The sequence below is a fragment of the Diadema setosum genome, chromosome 1 (assembly GCF_964275005.1).
Source record: "Diadema setosum chromosome 1, eeDiaSeto1, whole genome shotgun sequence".
Lineage (NCBI taxonomy): Eukaryota > Metazoa > Echinodermata > Echinoidea > Diadematoida > Diadematidae > Diadema > Diadema setosum.
The window spans coordinates 26,725-49,721 of record NC_092685.1 but is presented as its reverse complement, the minus strand read 5'-3'; the positions used below and the strand labels follow the sequence as shown (position 1 = coordinate 49,721).

The 22,997-nt window shown below is 39.4% G+C and overlaps 1 protein-coding gene across 1 annotated transcript; it reads left to right on the top strand.

Moving 5' to 3' along the window:
- Window positions 1–2,545: 2,545 nt before the first annotated feature.
- Window positions 2,546–20,978, top strand: LOC140232580 (uncharacterized). The gene is made up of 4 exons (XM_072312678.1): window positions 2,546–2,945; window positions 11,607–11,727; window positions 19,999–20,714; window positions 20,881–20,978. The coding sequence occupies exons 1-4, from the start codon at window positions 2,546–2,548 to the stop codon at window positions 20,976–20,978; spliced, it is 1,335 nt and encodes a 444-aa protein (XP_072168779.1).
- Window positions 20,979–22,997: the final 2,019 nt, after the last annotated feature.

Here is a 22,997-nt window from a genome sequence, read left to right as displayed (position 1 = left end):
CATGGGCCTACTCCACATTGCTAACGCGTACGTTTTCTCCTATTCGAAGATAAAACATGGTATACGTCATAGATGAAAGGATCTGTTAGCAGTAGGTACTTCCAGGATTGACCTCGAAATACATGTAGTGCCTGCAGTCATTACAAACAAAGAAACAAGAACAATCGACAGTTGTCTGGTGACGCAGAGTTTTCACACTGGAGAAGATATTACATTACGTCTCATACGGAGCAGTGTTGCGTTCGAGAATTATCGAATTATCAAAGGCAGAATTCAATGCACGTGAGCCTGACTAGAGACCTGTTCTATTCCGATCAAGTTTACCTATTTTGTAATGTTACACTTTTCGGCGGCATCCATGCAATTAATTTCCCCTGCCCATGCTTCTTGAGCGTTTATCCTTCATATTCTTCATGTCACCTGTTTGAGATTTGCTGACTCCGACGTTCAGCATAATTCATCTTGAATAACGGTAACCAAAGCCCAAAGTAATCAGAATTGTTCATACAGCATCCACTAGTGACATCAGGAAATAGTTGACCACCCGGTTGTCTTAAATTGTGCTATCTTCGATGTGATTTTTGTTGTTGTTGTAAATGTTTCTATCTTATATTGATGGTCAAGTCTATTCAAGGTCCTAACGATCACTTGGTTCCAGAGTTGGAGATTGTTGCTCCTTAACCTTGGAATGTTTTTTTTTTCACTCCCTCCTTCTCATTCTTTCCCCATCTCGAAACTATACAACCCCTTTAAGACCACCTGGCCTTTGAGATGTTTGTCTCTAAACAGAGCATGTATGTTAAAGGACAAGTCCACCTTCATATGCATAAGGATCGAGAGAATGCAGCAATATCAGTAGAACACATCAGTGAAATTTTGAGGAAAATTAGACAATCCATTCAAAAGTTATGAATATTTTAAGTATCTGTGCAGTCACTGCTGGAAGAGGAGACTATTACAGTGTATGATGTGACATGCATACAACTATATAAGAAAATGAAAAGAGAATTTGACAAAGCTTTACTTTTTGAATAAAGGGCCCATTTTTTCGACTTGCTACTGGCGTATGTTAAGGAAAATATATTATTCCCCCTGACTTCTGAAAGAGAGAAGTCGAGTGTTCTTTTGTTATACGAGAAAAATTGAAATATGTTGAATTTTCTTTATTCTTTCTTTATATCGTTGTACTCATATGACATCACAAGCTATAGTAGCCTTTTCATCCAGCCTTGACTGAGCAGAAACTTCAAAAATTCATAACTTTTAAACGGATTGTCCGATTTTGCTCAAACTCTCACTGATGTGTTCTACTAAAATTGCTGCATTCACTCAACCCACATGTCTATGAAGGTGAACTTGTTCTTTAAGTTATTGCTCCCCTGTGGACTGCCACCTGTTGTGGTCTGGAGATGGGGAAGTAATATACAGTGCTACACATTTATGTAAAATAGACACTACTATACACACTACAAATTTCCCACAAATATTTGAGCTGACATGTGTGCATTATATCACAGCCATCACGTCTCGTTGAACAATAAATATCCTGTATTATCGACAGCTCTGAATAAAGCTCCTGAATTTACTTGCTGCACAGTATACTTGTGTCTGTCTGAGATTTTCTTGCCTATCCATGATTTGTAGTGATAGATATTCTTGGCAAACAAAGGATATTAACAAACAGAAATTTATCTCTCAACTAAAATCTCAACATTCGCCATTCTTTCAACGTCAGTGGACGTAATTCAGCTTTACTAACTTGTCTATAAACTAATAAAGGGTTCTAACTTCGACAGCGACAGGCAGGGTAACAATATAAGAAATATGATGGGAAACTGCATGATCTGCTTATGGTCAAATAGATCGCAAATCATCGACCATATTCGGGTAATTTCTCTGTACAAATCTGTATGAAGAGATGAACACCAACAAGAGAATGATTTTATCCTGTATTAGGTGTTGCATGGTGTAGAAAAAAACGTAACCAAAGCAGGCATTCAATTGCAACTGAAAATTGATATCAGATCATCTTTCATCCAAACTGGGAAGTGGCAATACTAGTATACATAACCAGGGAGGCGGAAGCTAAATAGATTTACAGTTGAAATGTACATTACAACGGTATGCTCATCCCTCAGATCAAGACAAACCAGCTCTGCATAAAATATGTTGGATTGTGTAATGTGGTAGTACTCAAATGTTACCGTCTTCCTCGCACGTGGCAAAAAAAAAAAGAAGTAGAAGTGTTGAACAGTACACAGAGGCTGGACAAGGAAACTGAAGAAAAAAAAATACGTGGAATTCATCACAAACGCGTACCTCCAAAACGCTTTCCGGAATAAAAGGAGACACCTCTCTCTCCACTCCCCCCCCCCCCTCCTCCATTTAGAAATCGGGTCTGCATCTGATAAGTATTGATAAGCTTCTGGGCTCAAGATTTTTTTTTTTTTCGGTATTGCCACTCGTCTTGTGAAAGGCACACTATATGCATCTCCGAAGTTATTTCGCTCGCAAATTTCACAAATACGCACATAATAATCATATCATGGCAACACCTCTGGATGAGCTCGATCTCGAAGTAAGAATGGATGCTCTAGAGGAAATGGTGATAGAGGAACTGAAAAAATTCAGTGAGGAAAGGAAACGTCTTCTGGCTGAACTAAAAGATTTGAAAGATCAGCTTGAACGGAAAGTTCGTAAACGACCGATAGACACGGGTAGTGACGAAGGGGACGACGACGACGACGACGACGACGATGATGATGTAGGGGGAGGATCTGCTAAAATACCAACCTCATTGGCGCAGCTAAGTCCGGCTGTGAAAACAAATATTTCGAGCTTCATGGCATCGTCGTCATTCCAACCAGGACCTGGTGAAAAGATGCCTATTGTTCAACTGGCCTATTTTCGGTGGTGGACATCGAAAAACAAATCCAGTCTCACAGGTAGGACATAATAATTTACGTTTAATCACTCGCTCCACTCAGCATATTAAAGGTTTTTGCTGCCAATTTCGCTCTCATGTCATTCAATTTAATATTGGAACCATTCATTTTGACAAATTTTCTCAGGCGTCAGATAACCGCCATTCAAAATCGTTTTTCTTCGATTAAGTAAACTGATTTTGCGATCGACATCGTAATATGCGCATTCTTCATTGAATGCGCATACATTTTACTTTTATGTTCATCTCTACCTGTCGCTATAGCTCGTTCCAAGTATTGGAATTTGCATATGGGCATTCAAATCAAACCTGTACAATGTTCATCAAAAGTTACATAACTCGTATTGCGCTTTAAATTGAATGTTAATAACGTGTACATGTGCATATATCATACGAGATGATGTGTGAACTTTAATAATAATAAGATCACAAATCAGAACGATTAAAACGAAAATACAGAATATCGAATAAATGTCATAACTACAGTATGGCGATCAAATAAACTTATAATGAAGAAAAGTGAATATGAAGAAAGCCATATGTGATGACAAGGAAAAATGAGGATTGTCATCCCATGTGCAGAAAACCAAACAAGCCCTGGATGTTCAAATAGCGAATTGCTGATGAGATTTGAGATAAATAGTAGCTTTTTTAGCAGCGCTGTCAATGGCTGTACTGCACTACCATGGTGACCACAGTGCACTGCTCTGTCCTGATAGTGAAAAAATGTGCAAAGCCCTCCTGCAGCTTGTGTTTACTTTGATGTATACCTAGGAGAAATAAGGACTGCCTGACGAAACAAAGTCCTCTCACAGCTTTCAGCCAAAAATCATAAAGTGGGGAAAAAAATCAGCTAGACGAGCTGATCTCGGGCAGCATAATCAGCAGTCAACGGCAATTTCAATGTCCTGCTATTTTCGAGTTTTCAGGGTTTTTCTATGGCTCGGTCGTGACAGCGGAGTGGAGGTCGTGATCAAGCTCACTTCCTCTTCAGGGGTCAAAGAATTGATGCACATAAAGTCTCCGTCCAGTCTGGGGTCAGATTTTATTTTTAGCTGCCTGTCTTTAGGATGTGTCAATCAGACAGCAACTGGTATATTTCCCTGTCATCTTATCTGTTTTCATTCATACACACAATGAGATCTATTTGCCCTGAACTTGGAAGTAAAAACGACCCCAGAAACACTAAAGAGTGAGGGGTCAGTGGCGGTGTTCTCTCTATGGTCAGTGATAATGAGGCCCTGGGCCAAGAGGCACTTTATCAAAAGGTCAGCCAGAGCGGTCAACTGTCCTCTGTGGTGCTGCGCTGCATTGTGACATTTTGCAGTGCCCACTTCCACTGCCCATATATCACAATAAGAAACTGTACGAATACAATATCAGGCACCCATCCTAGTTTTAAACAGACTTTCCTCCTCATTTCCTAAATCAATGTAAATAGAAGCTTCAAGAGGTTTTGCACTTTTTTCACTTTCAGGACAGAGCAGTGCCCTGTGGTCACCATGGTAACGCAGTACAGCGCTGCTACATCACATTCAATGATTAGCTATACATAAAATTACTCTTGCTTATTTATAAACAATAACATGCATTACGAAATTGAATGCTCCATTGTGAAAATATCTTGGTTTTTTTTAAAGTAATTGAAGGTGCTTGTTGAGCCCATCGCACTAATTCGAATGCGCAAACTTAGATTTCCACGCCCAAATACAAATGAATGCTTACATCCGAATTTGAAAACGAATTTGAAAGCATTTTTGACCAAATTCATTTCACCTTGAATGCACATACAATGAAAAAGAATGACGATTTTACGAAATTGGCTAGGAAAACCTATTAGCATATTGTTTTTAAATCCCATAGATAGAAACACCCATGCCATACTATTTGAAATGTTGCGTGTATTTACATTGGTTTCTGTCCAAGTTTCTTTTATATTTACTTGCGTAACACACTAAATCCCGTTTATGCTTCAATAAATTTGCTATTATTTTATTCCCAGAAAGTCGTTATCCTTCTACAGGTTAGGACTTTTCCTTGTTTTCTTTCGTATTTTACAGACTAGCATACTGATAGCGAAATTGCCGGTATCATTTAAGCCAAGACTGGGCATATTCGTTTCAAGGTGTAGAACTGCCTTGAAACAGCGAATTATGTCATGATTTGTTCTGAGTATTTTGTCAAGAGCAAGAATAGCGTGTAGGATGAGATCATTGTGTAGTGGCTTTGCAAAGCTTTTAATCAAAGTAACTGGCCGCATCGTGCGCAATTTAAAGATGTGGGAAATCAAATTTACAAGACTCGCGCCCCTCACTCATCCATTTAAGTTCCTCATTATATTTCTATTCCATAATGATTACTTTTTGGGGAGGTCCTGAGATTACCTTAAAATGATTGTCATCTCGGAAAAACTCATCTCATTTTATTGGTCCTATAAAAGTATTGTGATCCGCCTATACAAGGGATGACAGATTAATACAAGAAATGTTCCAGGAATTAACCAAGTTGTTTTGGACATCTAAACCACAAGTCATTAGAGGGGTCCATTGGGATAGTGGTCAAGACAGATGTGTGGCAGATTAGGAGACATTCGACGCCATCACCACTCAATATAAAACAAAAATTTGGCAGAAGTTCCCTCCTGGAGTTTGGGATAATTTATCTGAATGTCAACACTTTGGGCTTTTAACATTGCCGCTTGCGTCCGACGATGAATGACTCACACTTCTGCCTTCTGGTTAATGTTGTGATTTCTTCAGCCAGTTCATTCGATTGTTTTGAGGAGGTACATGTAAAAACGGCAATGACTGTCGAGGATCAAGAACCTGCTGGCAGAAGCTTTAACCTTGCACGTAACAGAATTGGGGAACTAGTCTGCAAATTTAGACCCAAGAGGGATATTCTGTCTAACCCTAACTCAATCGCAGAACTCTTATTCAAATTCGGTTAACTCTTGTACTTGGCATGTATCGAATGTCTTCACCTAAAGCACAACCTAACGTTTCATAATCATGAACTGAAGAAAATACTTAGGCCTAAACGCATTAATTAATGAATAAACACTTGCAAGTATCACACTGGATTATTCCACTGAAGGATTAGAATGCGATGTAAAAAATAATAATAATAACTCCTACAACCAGAATCTAAAGTATATAAAATCGAAATATAATTACATGTGGTATTGATAATCAATCAACAAACAAAAATTTTATTCGACTTAAGGTTTTATCTGAATGACAACAGCATCACTATTTACAGCCGTCTAAACTCTTTTGTAGCATGAAGGTGGTGTCCACTAAAAAGTCACAAGCAACACTAATGAGAATCAGATCAACCTATGAACATGTTGAGGTAATTAAGAATCAAAACAAATGTGAAATAATATCCTATCAAATTATCCCACACTACAACGCAATCACTTCCTGTAAGCATCTGAACATTGTTTAAACACAAATATCTTCTTTCATTTAGCATGAAACAAAATGATGCAAGCATGACTATCTTTGTCTTAAAACATCTTGCATTCCAAGTAATTATGATTTATGTCAAAAGCATTTAACTGTGTGCAGTGTCTCATTCACTTGTACTAATGTTATTCTACATCATTCATATACACGAAATAAGCTGCAATTTGCGTCATTAAAACGACAGCATCTTCATTAGACATAGGTCATACCTGACCTAGGTAAATTGCTTATGAAGCGGTACATCTGTAGTATGCACTTAAACAAACACATCAAAATCAAACTGGATTCAGAGGAGTATCAAATCAAAGGGATATAGGCTTTACTTATTATTCTTTACTACACATCTGCTCCTGATATTGGGTCATCCTATCTTTTGGTTTCATTTTCCAAAATGATACTGATGCCTCATACATTCGAGTCATTATCAGTAAAGCGTTACTTTACTTCAGGGAAACATGACTAAAGAGTATAGAAGCGCATGCACTAAGAGGGAACATTCTCCCGATTTTGCGTAGTACGCTTATGGGCAGGTCGTCATGTTAGGATGCAAACCGCCGGGTGATCGATAGAGGGCGTATTTCTGAGTCCTTTTCATTTCATGGGGCATACAGGATAAGAGATGATTCAGGACCTCATTAGGGCATATAGAAGTAAAATTCCTGCCTAATCATGAAATAGAATTGAAGAATAATGTTTTAATCTTTCCAATCTATAGTCCATCAATGTTCGCCGGCTGATTTATGGCCGTATGCAAGCCTACTTGTGTCCAAAGCCAATTAGTGCTTATGTACAGAATGACGTTGGGTGCAGCTCAAGTATCGAGGGCATTTTCTCACCCTCCTCCTCCTCTCTCTCTCCCTCTGGTCTCCCTTATATCTCTTTCATCATCATCATCATCATCATCTTCTTCTTCCTCTTCTTCTTTTTCTTCATCTTCTTTTCCTCTTTCTTTTTCTTCTTCTCCCCCTCTCCCTCCTCCTCCTCTCCCTCCTCCTCTTCCTTCTTCTATTTCTTCCACCTTCAGTTTGGGCCGTGAAAAGAATTTCAGTTCCATCATTCATGTTTTCAAGTCATCAGTGATTCTTTTTGTCGCATAGACTAATATTCCCATGATATTATTCCGTGGAAAAGATAAAACATATCCGTAATAAAATTTTTATGAATGATTCAATACTGATGGTAAGAGCAGACTTTTTTCACTTTTCCTTGCCAAGCTGACTTATGAATCAACTCTTTCTTATGACTAAAATACGATAAGGAAAATTCAATTTGTTGTATTAAGAAATTGCGTTCCTTAAATAGATTTTCTGGGGAGGATTATGGTACTGTATACCGATGGTTTATTAGGCCTACCACAATTCCCTATGTATTTATTATTAAAAGAAGAGAACAACCGAAAAATATGAATAATGGAATCGATATTCATATCATTCCAATGATATTACAAAGGCGGGTCTACAGCCAACATGGCCCGGTAATAGAGAGAGAGAGAGATTGAGAGAGAGAGAGAGAGAGAGAGGGGGGGGGGAGGGAGACTAATACAAAAAGCGTTTTGAGGGTACGTTTTAGTTAGGCCTGCATATACTTTCATTAGTTAGCTCGAACTTTAAGGGACAACATTTTGGAACAAAAATAGGCATTTCTTCAATTTTATATCATACTTTAGTAGAAATGATGCTTCTGTATGATATCACAAGGTCCTACATACATTTGAAACCTTTTATGCCCTGTAAAAAGAAGAAAATGAAAGGGAGGCAGAATTTTCACCAAAAGGCCACTTGATATACGCTCCGTAGACTTGCAACCTAAAATGGCCGCCGTTGGGCTCTATTGCGTACTACGCGTACTACGCGTGCTACGCCCGTTGAAGTGTAAATCGGGAGAGTAAAGCACACGAGACCGACACCACACTTAAAAGGCCCACGAGACCGACGCTACGCATACAAGGCTCACGAGACCGACATTACGCAAAGAGGTTCACGAGACCGACACTTAGCAAAGATGGCCCAAGAGACCGACAGGATGAACAGCGCTACCTATAGACCAATAAATTGTACAGGGTGTCCTGATAATGGCATAAGGAAGTTTTGAGAGATGGAAAAAGAAGAGTTTCCAGGGTGTTACCCCATTAGTTGCCCCCACCGCTAGAAATGATCAGGATCTTTAATAATTGTGTTTGCGTGGTTGTGTGTTTGCGAAAAAAAAATGAACAAAATTCAGTGAAAGCGTGCAACAAATCAAAGGTTCGCCTTAGGTACAATGATACATATATTTTTATGTGCTTGTTTATAACAATTCTTTATGAAATAGACATACCTTCACCTTCCTTTTTTTTTATAATTTTTTTAGGAGGTAGAGGAATTAATCCCCCAACGCCATCCCTGTCCCTTTCCGCAAAACACACATTATAATTTATGTGTACTAAAAAAACCCCAAACAAACACTGCCTGTGCCTTTCCGGTTACAGCTCGTTATTCCGAAGGTTCGTTATTCCGAAGGCTCTTTAGTCCGAAGATTCGTTATTTCGAAGGTTCGTTTTTCCGAATTTCATCTTCGGATTAACAAATCTCCGGATTAACGAACCTTCAGAATAACGCCACAAATGTTCGGATTAACGAACCCTTTTTCATTTTCGGATTAACGAACCTCTAGGTATAGGGAATTTGTGTGTTTCGGATTAACGAACCTTCGGAATAACGAATCTTCGGAATAGCGAACCTTCGGAATAACGAACAGCACCCGCCTTGGCACCTAAAATAAATACACTTACTAGGGGAAAAATGAAATGCTTTCGACATTCATATAAATCAACTAAAAAAAAAAAAAAACTTTCAAGCAGAGAAATAAAGTTTACAAGGAATTGTATTTCACAAAATGGTCTATGTTGCAGTGCACTCGTGATTTGCATGATCTGGACAGGGCGTAGTCACCTGCAAGGGTGATGATTTAGTGTAAAATGAAAAATATATATATATATATATATATATATATATATATATATATAACGTAATCGTCTATTAAGGTAGCACTATAGGGATTCGGAAAAAAACAAGATGCATCAATGAGAACAGCTATTGTAAATTATTTCACGAAAAATGTACTGTTTAGAGGAGAATAACACAAGCCACAAATCGAGGGAATCCCTGCGATATAAAACGTTTTAATCAGTTGTTGGTTATTACATACATTATAGTTACAGAGAAAATTACATATAGATCTTACTCCAAAACGTCTAAGCAAGAGGGTAGGATATCTAATATAGCCTAAGTAACTAGTGAAACGAGAAAGAGAAGAGGTAAAAAGTACATCCATCTTCTAGCTAAAAACTGGGAAAGCCTGTCAAAAATAGCACGATTGCATTATCAAAGCTCTAAAATTAATCCATTCATCTTTCTTGTCCTCTTTTATTAATTCATTTGTGTTTTTGTCTTTTTTTGTGGGGGGATGAAGAATACAATTCTATTTTTCTAATTCCCCAAGAAGTATGTAGAAATACATGATGTCGTTCATATGTAGGCCTAGATGGTTACCATCTTTCACTTGATAGCGTGACGAAATTGCACCGTTAATGGAACAGCCTGTACAGGTAATTGACATGTAGATGGCGCTGTATATCCTGTCGGTCTCGTGGGCTTTCTTTGCCTACTGTCGGTCTCGAGGGCTTTCTTTGCTTATGTGTCGGTCTCGTGAGCATTTATTGCTTAGTGTCGAACTCATTGGCTGTATGACTCATGAACCTATTATTGATGTCGGTCTCGTGGACCGTATTATTCTTGGGTGTCGGTCTCGTTGGATGACCCCGCTCTCCTCATCCACCTCCTCTATTATGGATTTGTCATTCTGAAGTTCAGAAACATTTTCAATCTCAGTGGCAAACCCTACGATAGTTTGGGAAAATTTGTCTAAATATTAACACCTTAGGCTTTTAACATTGCCGCTTGCATCTGACGGTGGATGACTCACAATGGCTGTTTCTGGTTAATGTTATGATCACATCAGCCAGTTCATCCGAGCTGCGGTTCGGGTTTGTTTTGACGGGTTACATGTAAAAAGGGCAATGACTATCGAGGGTAATAGAATTGGTGAACTAGTCTGCAAATTCAGACACAAGAGGGGTATTTGTCTGTCGCCTTACACATGGAAAGTAGAATATCTATCAAAATCAGACATTAGCAATTTAGAAGTGTTAGTAACATTTTATGTAACATTACAATACCCCAAAATTGTCACCTCCGCATCATAACGTTTAGCTGGATGTGATGCTCTCTGCGAATACTTTATTGATATAGTGTTCTTAGAATTAAATTCAGAGAGAGTGACATTGAAAGAATGGGATTATTAAATCTTATTTGTTGTCGTTATTGACAACTAAGCACTGCTGCCCCTCTGGCCCCTGAAAAATGATATACGTATATTTTGCTAGGCATCCTCAAAATGTATCACCTCTGTGATATCTTTGTATAGGATGATGCAGTGATCACACTGCAGTCTTTTCAGTATTTCACATTCTCCCCCCTCACCACCAATTCTTGAGATCAGACCAGATTGGAGAAAATTGCAAGACATTGCATTTTCCTGTGGTCAGTTGGTTTAACGTTTCCATAGCAATCATATTAGCAATGACAACCTGTATCCTCTCGTCTTACTGTTTTGTCGTTGTTTTCTTATAGTTAACTATGAATCGGTGGCAGTTCCATATGGAAAACTGCCTTTGATTCATAGTTAATAATAACACAACAACGACTACAGCAAGATGGGTGGATATTGATAGACAGCTAACCTTTTGACAAAGCCTCGTGGCTGAAGATTGAGACTAACTCGCCCCACCGAGCACAAACGGGTGAACGCGAGTCCGACTGCGCCGCTCGGTCTCGGCTCCCTGCTTCCGCTGTTCGCAGTCTCGCCGCATTAGGCGTATCGTTTGGCAAAGACAGTAGCCTCTTCACCTCAGACGTTTAGCGTAATAGCAAGTGAAGGTCCTTGGTAACAGCAAATCTGCATCCTCCGCATAGATTATAGGCTAGTAGCGGTCAAGTCATTCAAGATTCTTCGGCTGTGATTGAGTAATGAAGCTGTAAACAAATTCGTTACTAGGATTTTTGAACGTATGAGAACTGGGCCAGTCGCATCAATCCATGAATACACACGTTTAGTCGTGTTCTTTTTCTCTTCTCCTTCTCATGCCCATGCAGGTCGTAGTGACGTAACGACCCAATTGATCCACGATGGTACCATAGACGGAGTGTGGACCAAGGATTGGAGGCCAGCGGGCATCAAAACGGACCTCCATTCCTATCTGCAGGAGAAGTTGAAGTCTACTATTAAAAGATACAAAATTGAAAAAAGAAAGAAATCGTTGGTTTCCATGCTCAACCAAAATTAAATACCTTTCTTCCACTTGCAGACAAACCCAAATCCCAAAATTAGTTCCTCAATATAGTTCTGAAATGTGAGTTAGGGATACCAAGTACACAAATTGTGAACATAAGTGATAGCAGCAATGGTCTTAGAATAAACCGTTTACAGTTCTATACGAACCTACACATATGCATCAAATGTGATAGCTCGAAGATTTCTTAAATCACTGCTCCGAATGGTAAACAATACATTTACGTTGATCGTATGTGCGTCAAAATATGACCCTATCCACCGCATGAATCCTCATTATGAACCTCATGGTGATTACAGTTAGCCTACATCTTCAATGATTGTCTCATTTTCTTATAAAATCCTACGTTATGTATTATGTAACATTTGTCAAGATAATCATTAGTAGTCTAAAACTTTGGTCAGTCATTATTGTGCTCATCTATATATTTATTGGAAACCTTTGCCCTGCTTCACGAAGAAAGTCTGAGGGTTAGGGTTAGTACACACCAATGGATCGGATCGTTGAAGATGGGTGCAGAAATTAAGGAATAAAGGACTCAAAATACGGCAAAGAAAAAATGGCTCACTTAGTCTTGTAGGATGTGTTCTCTATTGATTAACCAGTCAATCCGGGGAAGGAAGCTTGCTGAATGTTTCACTAATTTAATTCTACTCTTTTCGGGGATGTCTCTAGAATAATGTATTTTAGAATCAGTCACATGAACATCAAATTCCACGTATGAAGTAAGGACCAATTTGAAATGAACGACCCAAGTTAACTGGTTAAGTTGACCATCTGTGCGTCAAAATAATGCCCCTATCTACAGCATAAGTCTTCATGGGGATTATAATGATATTATCCCACTCTTGTTAATGCGTGTCTCATTTTTGTAATGCCTGTACGCTATTTGTAATATCTGTCAAGATAATCATTAGTAGTGTAAAATGTTGGTCAGTCATATGTTTATCTAGATATCTAAAACGTCTGTAAAGATTTACGAAGAAAATCAGAGGGTTAGGGTTAGTGCGCACCGATCGAACTGATGGTGGCAGATGGGTGCTGAAATGAAGAAATGTAATGGCTCGAAAATTGGAGAAAGAGAAAATGGCTGATTAAGTTTGTAGAATTTGCTCTCAAGTAATTCAGTGGCAAATCTAGACGTATTCAGAAATCAAAAAGATATCGTCCGTTAACCATGCATAATGAATTGTCAATAAGCTTGATGAATAACTCACTAATTCTTCTCTCTTCGGGCTGTCTTAAATATAATGTATTACACGTTTTGCTGTTACTCTTGTCTTCTTTCCTTGGGAGAGGAATCAGTCACGTGAACGTCGAATTCCAAGTATGAGTTTAGGACCAATTTTGAAATGTACATTTAGGTTACTCACATTCAATATATATTTTAGTTTGTTCAGTGAGTGACTTTTATGAGAAATTCACATTCCCAGAAACCATCAATTTTTTTAGAACCACTCATGGAAAATAGACCTGACTAGCAGACCTCACTTCTTGTTATCTTCTTGTAAATATCATCATTTCGTGCATCGTTCAGCTTAAGGGAAGACGTTTATGATGTCCAAAGAACAAAGCCATATTTTCTGAGTTTTTATATAATATTTATTATACGCCTTTTATTTCAACCTATAAAGTTTGTCAGCAGCTTGGTACCCTCAAGTTTTTAGAGGAGACCCTGGTTTGCATGTGTTTTGAAATGTATCCGGGGATTACAACGTTTTCTTTTCAGACATTCTTGTATTTGGCCTCGTCGTTATTTCGCCCGATCAAATAAACAACAAAGACAAGTAAAATACTGGTGTGTAAAATTACGTCTATCATGTCTCTCTCGACGTTGCGTATGAACGACCTTCCGCGTCTGTATTGTACTGTTGTGCTTGATCATTGCATTGACTATTCTGTGTGTGCTAATTAATTAAGCTTTACTCTTAATCGAGTCATTCAAATGCATACATTTCAAATAGATATTAGTGGCATATACCTGCAGCACAGCTTTGAGCAGGAGTCTGGGCCACTGCCAGTTTCTCTCTCTGTTTTCTCCCCTTCCTCCCCCTCCCCCTCTCTCTCTTTCTCACTTTACGCCTCTCCCAATCTCCCTCTTTGCTGGTCTCCCATTTTCTCTCTTTTGCACTTTGTACCACTTCATCCTCCTGTCTCAAGCATGAGCAAGGCTAATTCCTATGTCAAGACTTTTTAGTTGCCACGCCAACGCATATTGATTTATAATTCAAGCTTCTGGTAGGAGTCTCGCTTCTAACTCCCACTCGCACTCGGTTCCTAATCTCCTTCTGTCCCTGCCTCTCCTTATCTATTTATTCCTTCTCCCACTCCCTGTTCTCTTAGAAGTGGTATCCTTGAAGCAATTCAATTTATCATGTTTGAGAAGAAATGACATTTTAGGTATTTTGTAAGTGTCATTGTGTAAGGTGTTAAAAAATTCTAGTAATGCTTATGCTCCACGGGAAGGCACCATATAACGCTTCCATCAAAATGCAGTAAAAAAGAGCAATAGAGGATAAAATGCATAGAAACTGCAGCCATAAAAGAATGGAAATACATTCAGCAATTAAAAGAAAGATGTTTACAAATCTAGCACTTCCTCACTTCCCTCTTTACTGCCGTTCCTCAGAATAATATGGCTTCCATGAATGATGGAATTTCGCGTCAAAAGAATGTATTGCGAGAGTGAAAGCGGTATATACAATACAGGTGTACTTACATCTTCATTATAGTCTACGTGAAGACTCCACAACGCCTCGATCGAAAAAAAAAATAGCAGTAAACGAGGATTTAGCGAATGGACATCAAAACACAAGAGTAATGAACATACAAATAAAGTTACTTTGATAGAGAGAGAGCGAGAGAGAGAGAGAGAGAGAGAGAGAAAAGATGGGGAGGGGGGGGGGGTGAAATTATTTTGAGGCTTTCATTAGCCAAATAGTCATACATGTATTTTCTTCTTTCATGAGACCTAACGCGTCAAATATGAATAATGCATGCTTGAGAAAAATTTGCATGAAAACATGATTCATTATTACCAATTCTACCGATAGTCGAAAAACAAGCATTCAGCTCTCCCGACTTAGCATTAGACAATGGACTCATCTGCACCATTGAATTCACACAAAATAACCGAAGTGCTGCAGTGAGTGTTGTTCGGGGGGGGGGGGGAGGTATTTACAGATAATGCTGTATGAGATGGAAAGCCCTTTGTTGTCATTTATTTAGAATAAGCTATGAGACATAACCAAAACATTGAAGACTAATATCGTGAGTATGCTCAGGCTGCACGCAGTCCAATGGCTATGGGAAGTCAACATTACAAAATGATACACATTTTGATAATAAATACCTCAAACTGATTTCACTGTTTTCATTCCTCTCTACATTACATACATTTTGTTTACGCGTATAAGTCCTTCACCACTGACAGGGTTTTGAAGTTTTTGAAGGGGGAGGTGAAGTAATTTAGAAAGAGAGAGTCCATCACTTTTATGAATGTACTTGCGCTTCTAGCATTTTAAAGGTCCAAGTGCAGGGCACAAAGTCGTCTTTTTCGGGGGGGGGGGGGGGGGCTAGGAAGGTTTTTTTGGTCCGTTTCTCCCAACATTCCGCTGATGAACACCATTGCTCTAGTTAGCTGCATGGTCAGGCAAGCTCATGATCATGTGCTAATTTAAGACCTTAGTCACAACCGAACCGTCAGTAACAATCTCTTTTACCCCCTCCCTTCATGTTTGTGTAAATTCCTTTTAAGCATGAAGGCCATTGTTATCTGCCAAGTTGGGCATGTCGGGAGAGCTAACTGGCTCCTTATTTATTATCTATCTATCTGGTTAAAATGGAAGCATATTTTCAAATTCAGTTTTCTCGAGAGGGCATTGATCATTTTTGACGCATGGGATATCGTATGAAAGGAAAAAGAATGGCTATTACGGCTATGATTTTATTTTTTGCAAAAGATTGCTGAGAAAGTATGAAAAACTCATTCAAAGTCGACATTTAATCGTTCAAATAAAAATTTAGTATCACTAGTGTCTACTGTTCTAACTCAGTCATGCACGAATTTTCAACAATGAGTTGTGCATCAAAAATAAAATGAAAGAAGAGAAGTGTATCTTTCAGTCCATGTACAACTCATAAAGCAAATATGTAATTGTGTTACATTGTAGCATGTTTCATCGTCATTTCATTTATATCTATAGGCCTAGTTGATGCACTCTACAAATTAGTTTATCCCCTCTAACTGATAACATTATAAGACATAGACATTTCAGTCAGGAACAAGTACCGTGTCGCAAATAAAGTTAGAGGAACTTTATGCCCACAGATGCTGAATCAAGTCAAGTAATCAGGGAAAGGCACTGAATACTTCTTCAGTATGCAGTCAATTTACACTATGGAGTGCTTGTGTCAGTCGAGTCGAGACGAGAGAAAAAACACAAGGCACTGTTGACATTGGCCACAGCCTTTCACTGCAATTGATGAATTGATAGCGGCAAGATCAGACGTCTAGCGTTCTGGCATTCGCACTTGACAAATCCACTATGAGAGAAGCGCCGTAACACTCGTCTTATTTTAGATACCAAGAATCTCCCTAGCAGAAAGAAAAAACCAAAATATTGCACACAACATTTCTTTCGAACTAAGACACGCAAATCTCAAATCCAAAGCTTACTGACATAACAAAACAGTGACTGTTTTGGATGACGTGAAACAGGTGTAGAAGGAGTGACAGAGAGGGAGAGGGGAGAGAGAAAACCAGTGAAACCATACAGCCTGCGCAATAAGGGATGCACTCAACCCAAGGTATAATAACCTGTCTAGCAACTCATATTTCTCAGCTACAGCAAGAAAGACACACCCACTGTTTGTGGGATATTCTTCATTTGAAATTCATTCGATGTTATAGGCTCTTCTTCACAATGAAATCAATTCGAACGAGAATAAGCAACATGTTCTTCTCATCTGTGATGCTGAATAAATTTTTTTTAAAGACATACAACACAATATTTATGAGGGTTTTTTTTTTCTGCAAATAAAACCATGTATTAGTATACAAAAATGATGTATCACTGTCATTAGGTTTTTGACATAACTCCATATACAGAGATAGACAGATCCAGACAGAAAAAGTACATGATAAAAACATAGACACCTCAACTAGATGACCGTGGGAGGTCCAATTCCGGCGGGACCCTATTGATAACCTAAGGGTCTTACTACTGGTGTCGGTCTCAGTGTCTCATTAAGGTACATTTGAATTATAATCTTCAGTGATAATGTTTCTCCATAGCGAAAAAAAAAAGAATCTCGGATAAGAGTTTTGTGCAGGATAACATGATATTTAGAATAAAGAGGTTAGCTGATATTCCTGCATTTTGTTTTGCACATTATTTCTACCGAGTAGTGGGGTTAATTCATTCAGTTGCAAATACTAACCTTCAAATCAAACTTATTTCTCCATTCTAATTGCAAAATCATTTACCCTTCTACAGAGCAGTATCAACTAGATATTGTACCACCACACTGCTCACCATAACACCAGATTCCATATTTTCGGTACTTTATATCATGTGGAAAGAAGGAAAAGAATGTGTGCATTGTGTCACGGTCATTAGGTTCTTGACATAACTGCAAATAAATACAGAGACAGACAGATACAAGACTTCAACCTGGATGACCGTGGCAGGTTTAATTCCTACCGGGCTCTATTGATAACCGAAGGGTTTTACTGGTGTAGTGTCTCATTAAAATGCATCATCATCTGACAATGTTCCTGCATATAGCTATTAAGAAAATACACTCCCATATAGTAGTATAATGCAGGGTAATATTAAATTATGCCTGTTAGATTAACACCTAATTATTGTATCATAATAGTGTAAACTAAAAGAATGAGAAAATGATAATGCTCTAATGATCTGTGTTTACACATGATAAATAAGACAAGATGAATCAAGCCAAAATAAGATTTGAATAGAGTGGGTAAATATTTGTTTTTCCACCGTAGGAAAAAGCTGATGTTTATGACAAACTGTATGTATTATCTGCCATGGAGCATCAGAGTTTAATGATTAGCTGATTGTTTCTAAAGTGTAGGGTTGTTAGGGTTTTCAGGGTAGGGGTTATTATGGGACTTTGAATTTGTTGGGGTTATTAGGGTTTTCAGGGTCGGGGTAGTTAGGGTTTTGAATTTGTTTGGAGGGTTGGGGTTATTAGGGTTTTGAATATAGGGTTACTAGGGTTTTAGAGTGCGAGGTTATTAGGGTTTTGAGGGCATATGCTGTTAGGGTTTTTTGGGATTCAAAACCCTCAAAACATGCACCCTCATAACCCTAATAGCCCCACCCTGGAAACCCTAATAACCCCAACAAATTCAAAACCCTTAACACCTTACCCTCAAAACCCTAATGACCCCGCAATCCGAAATCCTAGTAACCCCATAGTCAAAACTCTAATAACCCCAACCCTCAAAACCCTAATACCCTTAACAAATTAAAAAACCCTAACAACATATGCCCTCAAAACCCTAATAACCCCGCTCTCTAAAACCGTAGTAATGTAATGTATACTTAGGATATTTTGGGGATAACTTCCTGTTCATTAACAACTCAACTTAATTCCCTTGCTTTTGTATACTCACCTCAGAATATAACACCAAGATTATTTACTATTAATTTCCTGTCGTTAAGTACCCTTGTTTGATGTTTACATCAAGGAGTCAGTAATCACCCTCGTAACAACCCTTCTTTGTCCCTGGTTTAAATACCCAAAGATTATATACACACACCTTGTGAACAACCAGACTCTTTGTCTGCCCCTTATCTTATAATACTTCCTCCTCCACAAAAGAATCCCCCTCCTTTAATTGGTCAAACATCACCCCTTAGGACAACCCCTTTGGTCACTCTTTTTAGTTATCCCTTTTTGATTGGTTGTCTTACCAAAATTCTCACCCATCACCCATTGAACATTTCCAAGTTTGGTGTTCTTTCCAAGCCCCCAAGAGAGATGATGATTTCGAGATCAGAGAGTCAACCTCTACTTGATATTGCTCTCTCTCCTGCATCTTGATACTTCTATATTTTACTCTGATGTACATACTCGTCATTTAACTTGTCATTGAACTTCATCGTGATATTTCTCTGAACGATTGTGAATAAACACTTTGCATCGATGAAATGTATCAAAACTGTACCTGAGCTCCTTCATTTCTGCTTCATAATAACATTCCAAATGTAACACCACCCGTTACATTACATGGTGGAGAACCTTATATCGATCCTATATCGGAATACCTCATCATTACAACTCGACATCGATTTTGGAAGGAGACTTTCACCAGACCATGCAGGCCGAGCATTAATAGGACCGTGGGAGCATGCGACCTGAAAATTGTTGAAATGTGACTATATAACAGATTTTTCGTCAACTTCGAAACTGCAGTGCTAACGAATCAGGCGATGGACTTCCAACAATTATTTAGACAACGAACTTTGTGGTGACATGGCCTTTGCAAATGACGACTGATTGATGACCGACGACTTAAACCTCCACCTATTAACAATGATGATGACCGTGACCTGGATGGCGACATCGTGCCTGACTTGGATGACGACGCAACGAGGACTACGACGACCACGACCTGAGGGACGTACGAAGAGGACCCATGACTGGTGTTGACGCGGATGCAGCTCCATGGAAAATTCTTCAAAAATGGACGCTTTGCTGAATAATGACTGACACATTTTGACAACGATAGGACTACCAGACGGATTCAGGACTAGACACTTACAGTGTAAACACTAATAACATTTTCAAGGATAATTGACTCTTAACTTGGAGGACTGATCTTTGATTGCTTATTGTGATTATTTTCTTGTTTTTGGAATACTATATTATGCAATTATTTCGGGAATTGGAGACTTGGTTGAACCCTTTCACATTGGGTAAGTGGAACTTTGATTGTTATTACTGTCCCAGTGTGAGAGATATTTGAGAGTATGTTGATTTTGATTAGTGCTTACTGAGTTTGCACTGTTTTATTTTGACTGGTTATTTGCATTTAATCCTCATGTGTTTCCTTATGAATTTTTCATACTCATATTTGTTTGACTGTTATTACTGATCTTTGACTTTGATATTTGATTAGATAGGCTTTGTGTTACTCAATATTACACTACCAATCACAGTACCAATACCACCATGACCACCAGTAGGACCCTCCGACAGACCGACTTTTTACCGACTAAATTTTCTGGCAACCGACTAGATTACAATGACTGTACTGCCCATATTTTGACCTTTGAAGACTATTTAGACGCCCATGACATTGACTCGGACAATGCTGGCAACTTGACGACTATACTTAAGACTTTCAAGCGGACATTAGAGGGACAGGCCAGACTCTGGATAGACAAATTGACTTTCACTACTTATGACGACCTAAAGACGGCTTTCACTAGGCGATTTAGCCCCGCCAAATCGACTTTTGCTAGGGTTACTGACTTTAACACCATGACTATGACTGATGGAGAGAGTGTCGAAACTTTTCTCCAACGACTCAGACAGACTGCCTCCTACATAGACTATGGGGAGAAGCAAATAAAGGACCGTTTACTTGCTGCACTGACCCCCGACTGTCGCGCCGCCATTCTTATGGCATCGCCGACCTCAACGACCACCCCTGACGAGATAGCCGCGAAAGCGCAGCTTTTCATAGATCTTAGGACTGACACTACCCCGACAAAAGAGGTGACATTCGCAACCCAAGACGATGTCGACCTCCTAAGTGAGGAAATTTCCTCCCTTAGATTTAAAACCGAACAGAAATTAGACTCCCGAGGACGAAGGCGAAATCGACATTCCCAACACAATGACTCTGACCGCAGTACCAGCCGCAGCGCTAGTAGGACTCGACATAGGGACGACCACAGCAGACATGAACGTAGTTTAAGTAGGGACCGACATCATTCTGACTACAGACGTAGTTTAAGTAGAGACAGACGACATGATAGTAGAGACAGACATCCTGGACGGCGCTCTCCTTCTCGTGATCGTTATCGGTCACAAAGCCGAGGACGCGACCAACGGTCTCGACCTCGATTCGCTGGCAAGTGTGACTATTGTCACATTCCTGGCCATTTTTGGAGGGATTGTCGGCATAGGTTGAGAGACATTGAACGCGACAGACGACCCCAATATTACGGACCACCCCCACCCCACAGACAACAATACAATGACTATAACCGACATCATCATCGACAACAACAACAACAACAACAACAACAACAACAACATCTACAATACACAGGACAGTACTTCGACACACATCCCCAGGGTTTTCATTAAGGGAGGAAAATAGAAGCGCTCTCTATTCCACCTCCCAAAATGAACACCCCAGGCCTAGGGACGGACAAAAACTCAAATCGACATACTTAGGGACAGAGGACGTAGACCTGCAACTGACTAGTAATAACTTTGTTAAGGGACGAATTGACAGTGGTAAGCACATTTTCATTCTTTTTGACAGTGGTGCTACCAAGACATTGATTTCTGACCGCTATGTTAAATCAACTCAACACCTTTCCAACCTAAAGAGGCAGAGCGTGACTCCTACTCGATTTAAACTAGGGAACGGGCAGTTCCTTGAAGCGCAAACCGCGATTAAATTCAGAGTCACAATTCAAGGTTACAAATTCGAAATTTCTGCTTTAGTCGTTGAAAACCTTGTTGGTGTTGATTTGATATTAGGCAATAACACACTTTCGGACGTAGACGGGACTTTGACTTTCAGGGACCATAGGTTCAAAATCAAACGGCGTAGGATACCATTTTCCCCTACATCAAAGGTGAAAATCGAACCATTTGGGTCCAGACTCATGACACTACAGGGACATACACCTGCCCACTTACGTAACTCTGACGTCATACTGACTTCCAATGACTACCTCAGTAGGCACTGCCCGTCAACAATGGTGGTAAAACTAACAAAAGGTGCGACTCAAATCATTGTGACTAATACTACTGACAGACCTCTACATTTCTCTAAGGGTAGGGCGATTGCCTTTCTCGACACTACTAACCCCGTACGTGTGACTGAGCCCCTCCCAGTAGATAACATAACTATGACCTTGACTGACAACACACATGCACTTTACTCCACTCAGCTTGACACCGCAGGCAGTAACCTTGACAACCAGACTAGACAAGCAAACCTTGACAAATACCCCCACCTTGATCCCAGTGACCCCATTGCTAACATGACTGAAGACCAAATCATTAGAGCCCATATTGACTTAAAGGATAGTGTGCTTTCTCCCTCTGAAAAGAATGAGTTGATACAGATCCTTAAAGACAACAGACCCGCATTCTCCCTCTATGGTGAGCTATCTAGTTGCCCAAACTTTGAAGTAGACATACACTTGACCAATGACGAACCATTTTTGATTCGACCATACTTTGCTACTGAACCTGACAAACGACAAATCGAAAAGGAACTGACCAAACTCGTGAAACTTGGTATACTTGAGGTTGGACATCAGGCATACACCTCGCCTGTGTTACTCATTGCCAAGAAAGACAAGACTGAAAAACGAGTAGTGACTGACTTTCGTTACCTGAACTCTAGAATTAGACGTATCAACCATCCCTTTCCCCTACTGACTGAAACCCTTAAACGCATCGGACATGCTAAGACTAAAGTAATGAGTGTCATCGACCTCAAATCTGCCTTTCACTGCATTCCCCTCTCTAAACAAGCACAACAGTATACCGGCATTGCCTCCTATCATGGAGGAAAGCACTATTACTATAAACGACTTGCCCAAGGACTTAACATTTCACCCGGACTATTCCAAGCAAAAATCGACAACATTCTAGGCACCATTCCCAACTCCCGCAATTTCTGCATTGCTCACCATGATGACATAATCCTATTTAGCCCTGACAAGACATCCCACAAACTCCACCTGACCAAAGTATTACAGGCCCTCTCTGACAATGGACTTAAAATCTCTCCTAAGAAATGTAAACTTTTCACCAATGACGTAGACTACATGGGACATAGGATAACTATTAACTCGGACGGTGAGGCTTGTTTTCGACCACTGAACAATAGATGCGCCTCTATACACAACATGACTCGACCCAAGACACCCAGACAAGTTAGACGGTTAATTGGTGCTGTCAA

Bases quoted from the DNA above. Each gene is read 5' to 3' on its own strand.
- LOC140232580 (XM_072312678.1), top strand. From the start codon at position 2,546: ATGGCAACACCTCTGGATGAGCTCGATCTCGAAGTAAGAATGGATGCT. The intron at 2,946-11,606 runs GTAGGACATAAT...ATGCCCATGCAG, and splicing joins AAACAAATCCAGTCTCACAG to GTCGTAGTGACGTAACGACC. The intron at 20,715-20,880 runs GTAGGACTCGAC...TCGGTCACAAAG, and splicing joins CAGTACCAGCCGCAGCGCTA to CCGAGGACGCGACCAACGGT.